The sequence below is a fragment of the Perca fluviatilis genome, chromosome 11, assembly GCF_010015445.1.
Source record: "Perca fluviatilis chromosome 11, GENO_Pfluv_1.0, whole genome shotgun sequence".
NCBI classification, from domain to species: domain Eukaryota; kingdom Metazoa; phylum Chordata; class Actinopteri; order Perciformes; family Percidae; genus Perca; species Perca fluviatilis.
Genome location: NC_053122.1, coordinates 9,624,566 through 9,639,340, shown reverse-complemented (window position 1 = coordinate 9,639,340; position 14,775 = coordinate 9,624,566). Strand labels below are relative to the sequence as shown.

Sequence of the window (14,775 nt, the reverse complement as noted above, 5' to 3'; positions counted from 1 at the left end):
CAACCCACATATGTATGTGTATATATATATATATATATATATATATATATATATATATATATATATATATATGTATGTATGTATATAGCATAACCATATTTTTATAGTTTACTAAACATATACTTTAATTATACATTTATTTCTAAAAGTAATTTAATTTAAATGTATTGTTTTAATTAAGTTATTCTTGAAATAAGTCAAGATTAGTTCCCTATAATCATGAACCACAAGAGCCTTTGTCAATGAGAAGTCAAGAAACTGTTAGATGCATACTACATTTATTGAACACAACACATGCTTAGGGAGGCAACAGGTGCCTCAGAAACAGTCATTTTTGAGGAAACTTCACTCTTCACTCTTCAAGTCCTCTCTGAAACAAAAGAAAGCAAAATACAAGATAAATTGTGAGATGTGTTTTTGATTAAATAGTATTATTTTAACCCTTGTCATAACAGATTGAATCAGTATCCCCAAATTATTCACACTTTAGGCCCCTCAGAGGAGTATTCTAAATGTAGTAATAGTCAACGCCCTGCTGGGGGACCACTGACACATCAGTGAAAGACCAGCACCTCGTTGTTATACATTATATGAACAAGATGGTTGTCCTTGAAAGCAAAAAATATAAATTTCCCATTTTTACATGTATATACAATTATGTACGATATATGACCTATTAATACTGACTTTTGACCCCGCATCTCGGGTCTTGGCACGTAGCTTGTTGACCTGAGACTCAGCGATGTCAGCTCTCTCTTCAGCTTCATCAAACTCATGTTGAAGCTTACGAAACTTGGTAAGATAACTGTTGCTCTGTTCCTCCTGTAGAACACACACCATATATGTTACTTATTATATCTGATCAGATAAAGCTTACGTGTACTGTTATGTACAAGTATTGCATTTGAATTTCACTATACTTACAGCATCTTCAGAAGCCTTCTTATAGGATTTCACCTTCAGCTGCAGCTTGTCCACCAAATCTTGAAGACGAGCTAGATTTTTACGGTCTTCTTCTGTCTAAATTGTGCAAAAACACCATTAATATAAAAATGTATGTATATTTTAATTCAAAATAAATAAATAGACTTTGGTCCAGATTGATAGTTACCTGATAGGTAAGCTCCTTGATACGTCTTTCATACTTTTTTACTCCCTTTACAGCATCACTGGCCTTTTTCTGTTCACTTTCCACCTCATTTTCAAGTTCCCTGACCTGCAGGATGTTGTCAAAAAAGTCAGCCACCTCTGTAGTGTACATAGAGCAGTAATTTATTTGACATATTTAAATGATGCATGAGCCAAAGAGCCAAGTTAACTCACCCTGGCCTCGAGCTTCTGCACCTGCTTCTTGCCTCCCTTCATGGCGATCTGTTCAGCTTCATCCAGACGGTGCTGCAGGTCTTTGATGGTTTGCTCCATGTTCTTCTTCATACGCTCCAGGTGAGCACTGGTGTCCTGCTCTTTCTTCAGCTCCTCTGCCATCATGGCAGCATCAGTAATGGCCTTCTTGGCCTTCTCTTCACAATTTCTGCACTCCTGCACCACATCTTCAACTTCTGCCTGAAGCTGGGATGTATCAGCCTCCAGCTTCTTCTTGTGATTTATCAGGCTGGTGTTCTAGTTTTACAGAAATATTAAAATTTGCCTTGTGAAAACAGTGTATGTTAAACAAAGATGCTAGAAAATATTGACAATCGCTGCATCTCACCTGTGAGTGCAGGAGCTGCACCCTTTCACTAACATCCAGCAGCTCTTGCTCAGCAAGTTTGCGACCTCTCTCAGTTTGCTCTAGAGCAGACCTGAGCTCCTCCACTTCGGCCTGAAGCAGGTTGTTGCGTCTCTCAACAATGGCATTGTTTTCTTTTAGATCATCATTGGCCCGAAGAGCATCATCAAGCTGGAGCTGAAGGTCCTGGAAATGCAGGAAATTTATTGTGAAGCAAGTAGAATAAAGTGATACTGCAACGCAATATGTCCAGGTGTTCACTGGCTCAAAGAAGATCATCAAGTTGAAGTTGAGCATCCTTGAAGATCAAAACCCAAAGAATTTCAATTCCGAGTTCTTTCCCGAAAAACAATTAAATAATAGTTTTATTTTTTTCACTTCATTCATACCTTTAAATGTGCATGAACAGATTTAAGTTGTTTCTGGGCCTCAGCTGCCTGCCTGTTGGCCTGGCTTAGCTGGATCTCCATCTCATTGAGGTCTCCCTCCATCTTCTTCTTCAAACGGAGAGCCTCATTCCTGCTGCGAGTCTCAGCATCAAGAGAGCTTTGAAGTGTGTCCACAATTCGCTGCTGATTTCTCTTTGCTTGCTCCATCTCTTCATCTTTCTCAGTCAACTTGCGATCAAGATCAGCCTTAATCTGGTTGAACTCAAGCTGGGCTCTGAGAATCTTCCCTTCCTCATGTTCCAGTGAGGCCTATTTTTAAATAAAGAATGAAAAGGAAATACATGACTAGTTACACCAAGTACCAAAACAATGTTCATGAAGTCCACTGTTCAACATTCAAGATACCTCTGCTTCCTCCAGGGCTGTTTGTATCTCAGACTTCTCTTGTTCTAACTGTTTTCGAATCTTCTCAAGCTCATGGATACTCTTTCCGCTCTCACCAATTTGCTCAGTGAGGTCAGATATTTCCTCTGAGAAACAAAATGTCACATTATTAATGGTTTGGTCATAATAAAAATCTACAGTAGCGGTGTAAGCTGGTTTGACCCATACCCTGTAGATTCTTATTCTCTCTCTTCATGGTCTCCAGCTGTTCAAGAGATTCTTCATACGAGTTCTTCAGTTTGAAGAGCTCAGTGCTCAGAGACCTGGCTTCCTTCTGAGAGCTCTCCAGCTCTGTTTGAGACTCTTCATACTTCTGTTTCCATTCTGCCAAGACCTGAAATATGTATGCTTAAAGGTCATTTTACTTTAATAATTTATCTAAAAAAGCAAAAGTGCCATATTTTAAATGCAACCTTGTCAAAGTTTCTTTGCTTCTTGTCCAGAGCAGCAGCAGCAGCATTAGACCTCTCCACATCCACCATGAGATCTTCAATCTCATTCTGCAGCCTGTGTTTGGTCTTCTCCAGAGATGAACATTTAGCATTCACTGCTTCCACAGCCTCCTCAGCATCCTGCAGCCGCTGAGCCAGCTTTTTCCTTTGGAAATGGATCATTCAAATCATTTAATGTTCCTGCAGTTGTGATAGTTGGATAAATTCTAATGAATTTAACTAATGTGACTGGCTGCTCGGTCATCTAACAGACAAACTTTTTGTTCGTCTTACATTTTAGTAGGAACATAACACAAACAAAAAGCTGATCTGCTAGACAAAGTAAAAACGTCTCTTTAGAAATTACATAACAAATGATGAATTTGCATCTCAAAATGTCTTACTTTGCCTCCTCCAGTTCCTCGGTTCTCTGGATGGCATCAGTTTCATATTTAGTTCTCCACTGAGCCACCTCAGAGTTGGCCTTGGACATGCCTCGCTGCAATTCAGCCTTGGCCTCCTGCTCCTCCTCATACTGCTCCCTGAGCAGGTCACAGTCATGTCGAGCAGACTGCACTGCATGGGCTAACGCATTCTTGGCCTGTAATAAAAGCACATCTTGTTGCATTTATATGTACCACCATCTGTACCAAGTTGTTACTAGTTACTGTTGATTGCTACCTTGACTTCCTCCTCTAGTTGTCTTTTAAGGTCTTCAATTTGTTGAGTGTAGGACTGTTTTCCTCTGGTTAGTTGGGACACCAGGGAATCCTTTTCCTCTAGCCGCCTTACAAGTTCACCTAATTTTGATGAAAGAATTAAATTAGTTCATAATATCCCAAACAAAACACACAGTTCATATCAAATGTTTACCATTCTCAGTTTGAAGCTTTGCTTTCTGCATGGTGAAGTCATTGATAGTACGCTGTCCCTCTTCTGCCTTTGTTTTGTATTCGTTCATCTGGTCTTCCAGAGACCTGCACATTTTCTCCAAATTATTCTGAAAACAAAAAACATCAGGAGTGGCGCATAACCTACTTCAAAATTAAAGAAAGGTGTCTTAGGTTGCTTTCACACCTGAGCAGTTTGTTCTGTTTTACCGAATTCTGGAGCATTTTGTCAGATAGTCTGGTTTGTTTGTGTTGGCGTGAAAGCTCATTCGAACTCTGGTGCCGACCAACAACCAAACTCTGGGCTGCTTGAAAACGGTTTGCTTCCAAGTGCACTTAATGTTCAGTGCACTTTAGTTGAGAATGCGATCAGACCCAAATAAGGAAAGTAAACGTGGAAACGTGCATTTACTAGCCTGCAGTTTCAACCTTGCCCACAATTTACAGACTTATATATGATTTAAGCGATGATAATTTTCAAATCCATAACCTATTATGATACATCGCTTGTCGTCAGTGACAACACATCATCATCATCTCTCTCTCTCCCATCAGGGCCCACCCTGTTCTTCACTCGCTGTCTTGTCAGCTGCTCGTATTGTTCGCCTTCTTCTAAAATATTAGAAACACTAAAGCAAAACAAGAAAACCAAAGACAATATAAACTTGGTGTTGCTCCATTTTTTCTGAGATCAGGAAATGTCAGTCATTTTCACCTGAATATTCTGTCCAATAGACCAGCAATGTTTACAACGTTTGGTGCGCTTGACAACACTATCCAAACCAAACAAAAAATGCAACAATGTTGCAACTTCACCCCTGAATTCCACTGAGTCTACAGAACTATAGGTGTAAAAGCGCACTTAGACTAACAATGAGTAGAAACATATATAATACATAAAAGTATTTTACCTTAGCCTTCACAATATTTTCCATATTGGAGACCACATCATCCAGCTCCAGTCTGAGCTCACTCTTCTCCTTCTCCAGTTTCTGCTTGACTCTCTGCAGGTTGTCAATCTGCTCTCCCAGGTCAGCCACACTGTCAGCTTGTTTCTTCCTGAGTGTGGCAGCAGTGGCTTCATGCTGCAGAGTGGCCTCTTCAAGGTCTCTGCGGAGTTTCAGGAACTCAGCCTCTCTCTTCTTGTTCATCTCAATCTGGGCAGATGTTGCTCCACCAGCCTCCTCCAGCCTCTCACTGATCTCCTCCAGCTCTCTGGACAAGTCTGCTCTCTGCTTCTCCACCTTGGCTCTGGCAGCTCGCTCTGCCTCAAGCTCTTCCTCCAGCTCTTCAATACGGGCCTAGAACAAAATCAAGTTATTTTTTTCACTGCACAAGTAAATTAACTCAGTTCTTCTAATTTAACATTACCTGTAACTCCTTCAGTTTTTTCTGGAGCTGGGCACTCATTGCTTGTTCATCTTCAATTTTACCATTGAGTTGGCTGATTTCAAAATCTTTCCTGTGGATGAAAAAGTAAAATATGTACCAGCTGCCACATACCGTAGTTTACATCTATTTGTGTTTCTTACAAGTTCACTTTTAATGTTACTTTTTCAGTCTCTCTTCGAGTTGCTGCTTGTCATTTTCCAGGTCCATGACACTCTCTAGAGCTAACTTTAGGTCTCCCTCAAGCTTCCGTTTTACTCTCTCAAGGTCCATACGCACTTTCTTCTCTTGCTCAAGGGAGCCTTCGAGCTGCAGTGGGTGATAATTACAGCCTTTCAGTTTAATTTATTCACAATATTTCAATAAAAAAAAAACATACCAACACACTCTTATTTACTATGTTCTTACGTCATCCACTTGCTGCTCCAGCTTAGCCTTGGCCTTGGTCAGAGTGTTGACTTTGTCTTCTTCACTCTGCAGATCATCCAGCGTTTGCTGATGAGCTTCCTGTAAGGCTTTCTTTTCTTTGGTCAACTTAGCTATGATTTCATCCAGAGCAGCCATCTCTTCTGTCATGTTCTTTACCTGTGGCCAGAAGAAATTTGTATCAGGGACTTTAACATGAATGTTATTTGGGACACGCAGACTAATTTCACAGTATTTAGTGTTTGTGGTACCTTGTTCTCTGTGGCATGCTTCTCTTTCTCCACTTTAGCCAGAGTTAACTCTAAGTCATCAATGTCTTTCTTCAGCTCAGAGCACTCATCCTCCAGCTTCCTCTTCTTAGCAGTCAATTCAGAATTCATCTCCTCCTCATCCTCCAGTCTTTCTGTCAGCTCTTTGGCTTTTGCCTCCATCTGAATCTTGTTTTTGATCAGCCCCTCGCATCTTTCTTCAGCATCACAAAGATTATCTTGCTCCTGTTATAATTTAAAGTCACAACATTATGCATTGGCAGACTTGGTTTGATTTTAATATTATTTGTAATGCTGACAGATTTTAACATTTTTAACTTACAGATTGAACTTGGAGCTGCAGGTCATTCTTCTCTTGGAGAAGAGTGACTGTTTTTTCTTCAAGTTCCTTCCTGCGGGCCTCAGATTTTGCGTAAGCCTCTTTTAGTTTGGCAAACTCTTCCTTCATATTGGCCATTTCCTTCTCAGTCTCTGCTGATCTCAAAAGAGGTTTAATCTTAAAGAACATCTTCATCCAGGGCCAATTCTTGACCCCCATAAAAGCACGGATGTTCCACTGGATCACAAGTAATGCATCCCTGTAGACATTGATTCATGAAGATATTGTAATGTTGTAATCTAGTAATTAGTTCCTGGATATTCAATATATTTCAATTAACTTAGTGCATGTACCTGCGTTCTACAATCTTCTGGAATTCAATTCTTGCCAGAACACCTCGTGACCTTGCCTGGATCCTAGTGATGATTAGAGATAAGCGGTCATCTCGCATCTCCTCGGGGAAAAAAAAAAAGCCCCAAGTTAAAAAAACACAATATTTTTAAAAAAAAAAGAAAACACCAATATCATACACAAGAGACACCCACATTGAGGAGGTGTGTGCTTTGAATACCAAGGCTCATGCCCAGCTCAATATAGACAGATTTCTGTCTGTTATAACATAACATGGATAGTAATAATTGTGAATGAAAGCAGGTGTAGTTGAACAAAGTGATGCCCCACAGTTGTCTGTAGTTAAAGAATTGCAGTCAGTAGAAAACCACAAAACATATTGTATCACAGTTCCTTATCACACTGAGATAGAAATGTATATGCTTTATACTATATGTGCCAAAATGTATTTCACCAATACTTACCTTGGTGTGCCCCAGTTTGTACTGGGTATGGTCTATATCCAAGGAGCCCAAAAGCTTCTCTGAAGCTTTTTTGTTATCAATGAACTGTCCCTCAGGGATAGCACTTGGGTTCAAAATGCGGTATCTTTGTAATGAAGATAAAAGATAATTTCAGTTTTTCGGAAAGCATGTCATGTCAAATATCAACTCCCAAAATATGCCCAGCTAAATAACTATTCCTGTTAGAGTGTAGATAGTAGAATGTATCATTGGGTGACAAATGAAAACAAAAAAAGTTAAGTAGAGAAACATAACAAATGCAAACAGGCCATTAAGATTTACTGAACAGATGATTAGTATCAAATTATGTGAATCATATGCTACAGCCTTCACAGTTACCAGATATCCCTCAAATTGAACACCTATTGGAGATTTGTGGAGCAACGTCTTAGACAGTGATCTTCTCCAGATCATCAAAACACTAAATGAGGAAATATGTTATGGTAGAATGGTGTCCATTCCTCTATCAGAGTGCCAAAAACTTGTCAGCCATCTGTATATCTGACAGACACCTCTGTTTGAAATCTCCATAGAGGATCCTGTTGGGGAAGCCCTTTCTGCAGATCCTGATGCCTTCCAGCACACCATTACAGCGCAGCTGGTGCATCACCAGAGGGTTCTCCATGGCCCCAGGAGTCTTGGTCTCATTGGGGATGATGCAGCGAACAAAGTGAGGGTGAGTAGACCTCAAGTTGGTCATCAGCTTGTTCAGGTTCTCCTGAGGAGGTAATTTAACCCTGTGGTTAACACTCAGTTTAGGTTATTGATGTGTTGCATATCTCTGTTATCAATGTAGAATTTAGTCTCAGCCATTGTTTTTCATATGAATAGCCATTCAGACATTTATGTTTACTAACCCTGTGCAAGGCAGACACTGTTTGGAAGGATGCACCCTTCTTTTTGCTTCCTCCTCCTTTGCCGCCCTTTCCACCTTCAGCTGCTATAATAAGCCAGTGTACAACGCATTAGATTGCATTAACGAACCCAGTTCTCTTGCAGTTCCCACTATGGTAAATGCAGTACATTCAGGGGCAAATTCATCATAGGATTGCGCAGCTTTTGCAGCTGCTAAAGTTGCACTTACAAGACAAAAATAAACTGTGTACCCCTAACCGTTGCCAGGCAAGTTCCTGTGCTTGTGGTACATATTCAAATTAGGTAATATGCAGACATTTGGGGCAAAATTGGCCCCTTTCTCTGCAGTCCAATTCACAAAGAGCAGCACTGATAGCCACACTCAGTTACAGTAAAATGATTAGTCTTCAGAGAGTTGGTGGTAATGAAGCGCATTCATAAAAAGTGTCCATTGCTTTAAATAATGCCATCTTTAACAGTCTGAAGGTATGTGTTTGAAAACACCAACAGTACTGACAGAATCCCAAATACTGTTTCTTTCTGTCATGTATTAAATTCCTTGCCTGAATCATACCCATGATTTAGGCTTATGCAATGGCAATAGGCTTATGCAGTGTGCAAAGAAATCATCTCTAACTCAGTGATCAAAAATTAACAAAATTAACAATACGATCAGTTTAATAACGTTAACTCTTTTTACTTGAGATGGGGCGATAGTTGTTGCAAGTGATGAGCAATTCAGTGTGCTATCAGCGGCTGCAATCCATTCTTTTTGAATTTGCCCTTCCGTTTATTCCTACCTGCATCTGATCCAGCATAATTTGCAAAGAGGACAGATAACAGCTTGAGATTAGACTTCTGGTAGAGTCCTACAACGGTCTCATTCAGAGGATCCTTGTTCTTCACCAGCCAGTTGTTGATATTATAATCAACAGTTCCAGCATAGTGAACCAGGGAAAAATGGGCCTCTGGTCTTCCTTTGATAATTCTGGGCTTCTGGAAGTTGGCAGATTTCCCCAGATGGTTGTCATAGAGCTTAGATTTAAAGGTGGTATCAGAAGCTTTGGGGAACATGCACTCCTCTTCAAGGATGGACATGATACCCATGGGCTGAAGGGACAAAAATATGAGGGTTATGAACATTTTCAATCAATCTTTATGTATGGCTGAACATACAGAAGTAGATTTTCTCACCTTTTCAATCAGGTCAATGCAGGCCTGCAAGTCCATACCAAAATCTATGAATGTCCATTCAATGCCCTCTTTCTTGTACTCTTCCTGCTCCAGCACAAACATGTGGTGGTTGAAAAACTGTTGCAGTTTTTCATTGGTGAAGTTGATGCACAGCTGCTCAAAGGTGTTGAACTGTAATGAAAAAGTCCACAGTATGACAGGCTTAATACTTTCTCCTTAAACTACTACTACTATCTAGACTACTTCATATAGAGTGTGTTTTTTTTCAAACTCACATCAAAGATCTCAAATCCAGCAATGTCCAGTACACCAATGAAATACTGGCGAGGCTGCTTGGTGTCCAGGGATTGATTAATTCTCACCACCATCCACAGAAACATCTTCTCATACACTGATTTAGACAGTGCACTAACAGCATAGTTCACCTAAAAAGGAAATATACATAAAACACCTTAGTAAAGTTTCTGGACTTTATTTTGGAATTTAATAAACATTTTCATATTCTCTTACCTGGGCGACATTTTGTCCCTTGGTGACCCACTCATTTCCTACTTTGACTCTTGGATGACAGAGACCTTTGATGAGGTCAGCAGAGTTCAGGCCCATCAGATATGCAACTTTGTCAGCATCTGTTGAGGCATTAAGGTATTTGGATTAATTAATCAAGGTTTTCACTGCTTCAAGGTTTTTGTCATTCTTTTATCCCTGATTCCTTTAGAATAGAATAGAATGCCTTTATTTCCATTGTACTGTAACATTAAAAATGTACAACGAAATTCAGAGTGCTACTCCTACAGGGTGCCACTAAGTGAAAGAGAAAAAAACACATTCTCCCCACACATTCATTCCACAAGATAATAAATAAATAGATAAAATAAAGTAGTTTAAAACTGAATTGAGAAATGGCACTTTTAAGAATATTGAACACTTGTCGGTTTTTGTTTGTGGGGGAAAAGCTGTGTTTGAGTCTGTTATTCTGGGTTTTGAGTGATCTGTAGCACTTCCCAGAGGGCAGCAAGTCAAATAGGTAATACGTTTGGACCTTCTTCACGCAGTCACCATCTATAGATAGCAGGAGGGGTCTGTGCTGCTCTTTCTGAAGTCAATGATGAGTTCTTTGGGTTTTTTTGTGTTTAGCACCGTTTGCTGTAGTTTGTTTAAAAAAAAACATTTCTCACCTTCAGTGCCATCAGCCTCTGCCTGCTCTTCACGTTGCTTGGTCTTGAATTTCATATTTCCATGATGCATGATGGCACCAGTCAGCTTGTAAATGCCGTTCTTCTCTTCTTGGGTAAAGCCCAGCACATCAAAGGCTTCCTGAAAAAAACATAAGATCAAAAATGCATTTCTGGCAGAGTAAAAGTTGATGTGAAAATTCATTTTGGACTGGGATTTGAAGATTCAGCTCACATCGGTGGCCATCAGCTCTTCAGAATCATTGATAGAGGCTACCGTTGTCTCTCCTTGGGAGATGAAGGCGTAGTCGTAAGGGTTGTTGGTGATAAGCAACATGTCTGAGGAGGAAAAGAAAAAAAATGTGCTGTAAAATATCTAACTGTATTAAGATTCAGTCATAACTCACTTTTGATGGAGATTTACAGCATTTTATCAGATTTATACCCAGAAGTTCCGGCTTTGCCTGAGACAAGATCTGGTAGAAAATGTGGTAGTCCCTCTCAGCTTTGAGCTGGTAGGTCACACGAGACTTTTCCAAAAGGTCTGTTCAAGAAAACAATTGTTTTTGTGCTACACTGATAAGTTGGTAGGTAATACATTTAAATGTGTTACATAAACCATGTTACTTACAAGTTTCAATATCAGCAGAGGCCAGCTTCCCACGGTTATCAAAATGAATGCGGATAAATTTACCCTAAGAGGAAGTGAGCCGCTCATTTTAGTCCTGTTAATTCAATCACTTCAATTTAAAAATGACCATTTGCAACCACACAGACACTCACAAATCTAGAGGAGTTGTCATTCCTGATGGTCTTGGCATTCCCGAAGGCCTCCAGAGCAGGGTTAGCCTGGATGATTTGATCCTCCAGGGTACCCTGATTTTGTCAAATAAAGACACACCTTCAGGTTCAGTGCCAAGTAAAATTGCAAAATGTGTTTCAGCTATTAGAAATTATTTTTAATTGAAGTGTGATTGTGCTTTACAACTGATACTTTGTGAAATATTCAGAAGTATATTTTGTAGTACAGACCTTCTTTTCAGCAGCCAGATCTTTCTTCGCACTCGGGGCAGCAGCGATGCTGGCAAAGTACTGAATGACACGCTTGGTGTTGACAGTCTTTCCGGCACCGGATTCTCCACTGAGTTGAAGAGAGACAGAAGGTTTTAGACCAAGACCTATGACCCTTAACTACTTAAGGGATTTTTTTTGGCTGTGTGACTTACGTGATAAGGATTGACTGGTTTTCTCTGTCTGTCAGCAAGAGAGATTTTCAAAGTGTTTTCAAAATTATGTCAACGTTGAATATTTAAAGAAAATGAGGCTAAAATAGAATATTTACCTGACAGCATGTACTGGTAGCCATTGTCAGAGATGGAGAAAATATGGGGAGGAGCTTCAGACCTCTTCTTTCCTCTATAGGCAACAACCACCTCTTGGTTGTAGACTGGCAGCCACTTGTAGGGGTTGACAGTCACACAGAAGAGCCCAGAGTAGGTCTGTTGTAGTAAGCAACAGATAATAAAATAAGATAATGTGTTAACTTTTCATAACGATGTTGCTTATTAAACAATGCTTTATCAATGGGTAGGTGAGGTTTTATGTTACACTTTATTGTCTTACATAGATCATCCATGCTGCATAACGCTCTTTGAGGTTAAACAGCACAGCGGGCTCATGGAGGAAGGTGAACATCGCCATGTCTTCAATTTTATCAAACTTTGGCGGGTTTTGAGGGTGTACATCACACTCCTTCACTGTCACAGTCTGCAGCAAGAGATAACAGTCTTAAACAAAGTTCAAGACTTGTATTGGCATACATTTGAACTGAACTGAATTGATACTGTATGGTGTACAAACCTTGTCAAATTCAGTCAGAACAGTGACTTTGTCACCGTCACGACTAGTGACGGTTCCCTTTACGTACTCAACCTCAGGGTCAGGAACGAAGCACTCCTTCTTTATGTCAAATGGACGAGTTTGGGCTTCTAGACGCTCTTTGTCTGACTTCCTAAGAAAAGGAGCAGCGGGCCCAAACTCTGCCATGGCGGCGTCACCCATTTTTCAACCTTTTGAGAATAAAGCATATTTTACAACCTGTGGTTTTCTTTGCAAACTCATGTATGAACCATTACTCATTCACATGAGACCCATGGAAATCTAGACAAACGGCATAATTAAAAAATAAACTTGACATAATGAACCTGTAAATTGTACAAACACAAGTTTTGTATATCCCCATACAAAAAACTATATTTACAATCATTGATCATACTATCATTGGTGTACTATTTATAACCTATCATCCTTTATTCTTTTTTATTAAACAAAACTACAGAAATAAAGGTTAAATGGATGTGCCTTTAACATTAGAGCTATAGAGACAGGCACAGGTCCTTTACAAATTGGATGTGTAAGGCCTTTTGTATGCAATAACAACCCCAAAAAGAAAAGCAAGATGCTTTAGGGTTAACTGTTGTCACTTCAATGTAGCTGTGAATTTTACCTAAAGTGTTTCACTCCACAGGAAATTGGGATCTGCGGTATTTCTATTAAGTAGACAGAAGAAAACCAAATGTCATATTACGTCATTATTTAATTAAGACAAATTAAGTGACAAGTAAAAATTAAAACAAATCCCAGTGACACAATTTTAACAAATGTTCTCACCCAAAATGTATCACTAAGCTTTACAAAATGTAGCAAGCAGCAAAATTGTCTATATATAGCTGGGAGTGATTTTAACATCTTACACAAACAACGTATCAGTTTCTCAATTATGTGGATGTTTTTCTTACCTTGACCGTCAACCTTTGTCAAGTGAAATGATGGATCCAGTAGCTGACACCAGGCTGCCTCTCCATTAATAAAGGTTGTTCGGCAACCAAATATGGGGATGCATATCAGAGAAATGGCATCCAGGTTGCCTATTACAAAAAGCTTTCTCCAAATTAGGTAGAGCCTAGGGCTACTATTTATTGCTGCCACCTTGTGATCATCAAACTATATGCTGGACTGGACCTGAGAAAGAAAGGGGAAGGCCGGAGGTGGGGGAGCATGGACAAGCTGCTGCAATCTATCATGTCATTCTCTTTTGTCCTAGTAATTTGTATGAAACCGCTTTGACATGACGATCAACATCAGATTAGGTTCTAAAATAATAATACAAAAATAAAAAAATTAATTAGGGTAATGCTGGACATTTGTTAATTTGAAGTTCCAATGCTTTTTGATATACATAAAGTAATGCTTGATAAACTTTTAAGTGCATGATTATTGTGAAGTAGAAAATCCCTTTCCATCTACAACACATGTTGATAATGTTAAATTAATCCTGATTTAAATAAATGTTCTGTATCAATATATGATTAAGACATGATAGGACTACTGCATGCTACATAACAGCATACATTATTGTTATTTGTTGCTTAGAAGTTAGATCCACTTTTCTCCTAGATGATGTATGTCTGTCATTCATGGCAGACACATTCTCCTCACACATGCCTTCATATTACTATACTATACTACTACATATACTATACTTTAACTAAATAAAGTAGGCTAGCAGACTCGCAGGATTTATGGGACATCAAACATCTCAATCTAAAGTTCAACAATAGTCTGTCAAGTGATAGGGTGTGAAATGCATTTCAAGAGGGAGAATAAAGAGCTGCAGCTGTTTACAGATAGGCAAGACAAGGCCAAGGTCACAGCTGTGACAGCCCTTTCTTATCATTCACCACTGTTAACGGATATATGCATGTCTAACCCTGGTCACTTGGCATTGTTTTCTTTTCTTTACCAGCAATAGAACTATTCAGACACTATGCAATCAAACATATGTCATATTACATGAAAATGTAAGTTCCTTGAGCTGACCTTTTGACACTTTTCAATGACCTGGACAAGGTATGGCAAGCATATGAGCTTTGATACCCAATAAAGATTGTCAGTGAGACTATAGAAATAGTTGTGGGGTTTAAACACTAAAAGTGCTCTCCGAGGATGCCAATACAGATGCCATCTGCAATACCCACAGTCCCTTCAGTTCATGCAGTAATCTAGACAACTGAATGTGGCGAGGAAAATACGCTCTCTATTTATCCTCGCCTGTGTCTTTCAGCACTCTGACTGTTTGAGGAAGCAAGACGGTTTGCTAACTAAAGTTCCTCAGGTAGGGAGTTCTCATGGAAAATGCCCAGTTTGCTTTGGTAAAAAGGCAGGCAGTGGGAAAAATCTACTGTACCTGAGGAGTGCAGACAGTGGCTAGGGTCATAGGGCACAAGCAAATATCAGATTTATGTAGGAGCAACCCCATGTAGGGCTTTAAAAGTAATTAGTACAAGTTTAAAATCAATTTTAGTGCCAGTGTAGTGTTGCAAGGATGGGAGCGATATGGTCTTGTCTCTTT

General features: G+C 39.5%; 1 protein-coding gene across 1 annotated transcript; it reads right to left on the bottom strand.

Moving 5' to 3' along the window:
- Positions 1–261: 261 nt before the first annotated feature.
- Positions 262–13,177, bottom strand: LOC120567813 (myosin-7-like). The gene is made up of 39 exons (XM_039814860.1): positions 13,163–13,177; positions 12,871–12,913; positions 12,225–12,433; positions 11,988–12,131; positions 11,707–11,863; positions 11,591–11,618; positions 11,397–11,505; positions 11,148–11,240; positions 10,996–11,059; positions 10,810–10,908; positions 10,600–10,703; positions 10,368–10,506; positions 9,700–9,818; positions 9,465–9,614; positions 9,190–9,360; positions 8,796–9,105; positions 7,998–8,080; positions 7,653–7,858; positions 7,102–7,225; positions 6,640–6,776; positions 6,290–6,545; positions 5,950–6,192; positions 5,681–5,857; positions 5,436–5,581; positions 5,255–5,345; positions 4,795–5,184; positions 3,867–3,993; positions 3,675–3,793; positions 3,398–3,594; positions 2,976–3,159; positions 2,731–2,896; positions 2,524–2,648; positions 2,119–2,427; positions 1,712–1,915; positions 1,324–1,620; positions 1,112–1,216; positions 925–1,020; positions 688–822; positions 262–370 (listed from the first exon to the last, which is right to left on the bottom strand). Exons 3-39 carry the CDS (start codon positions 12,423–12,425, stop codon positions 353–355), a joined length of 5,823 nt encoding a protein of 1,940 aa, XP_039670794.1. The 5' UTR covers positions 12,426–12,433; positions 12,871–12,913; positions 13,163–13,177; the 3' UTR covers positions 262–352.
- Positions 13,178–14,775: the final 1,598 nt, after the last annotated feature.

Coding starts and splice junctions, on each gene's coding strand:
- LOC120567813 (XM_039814860.1), bottom strand. CDS start 12,425: ATGGGTGACGCCGCCATGGCAGAGTTTGGGCCCGCTGCTCCTTTTCTT. Junction 9,361..9,464: donor CTGGATTTGAGATCTTTGAT/GTGAGTTTGAAA, acceptor TTTTCATTACAG/TTCAACACCTTTGAGCAGCT. Junction 3,794..3,866: donor AAAGCTTCAAACTGAGAATG/GTAAACATTTGA, acceptor CATCAAAATTAG/GTGAACTTGTAAGGCGGCTA.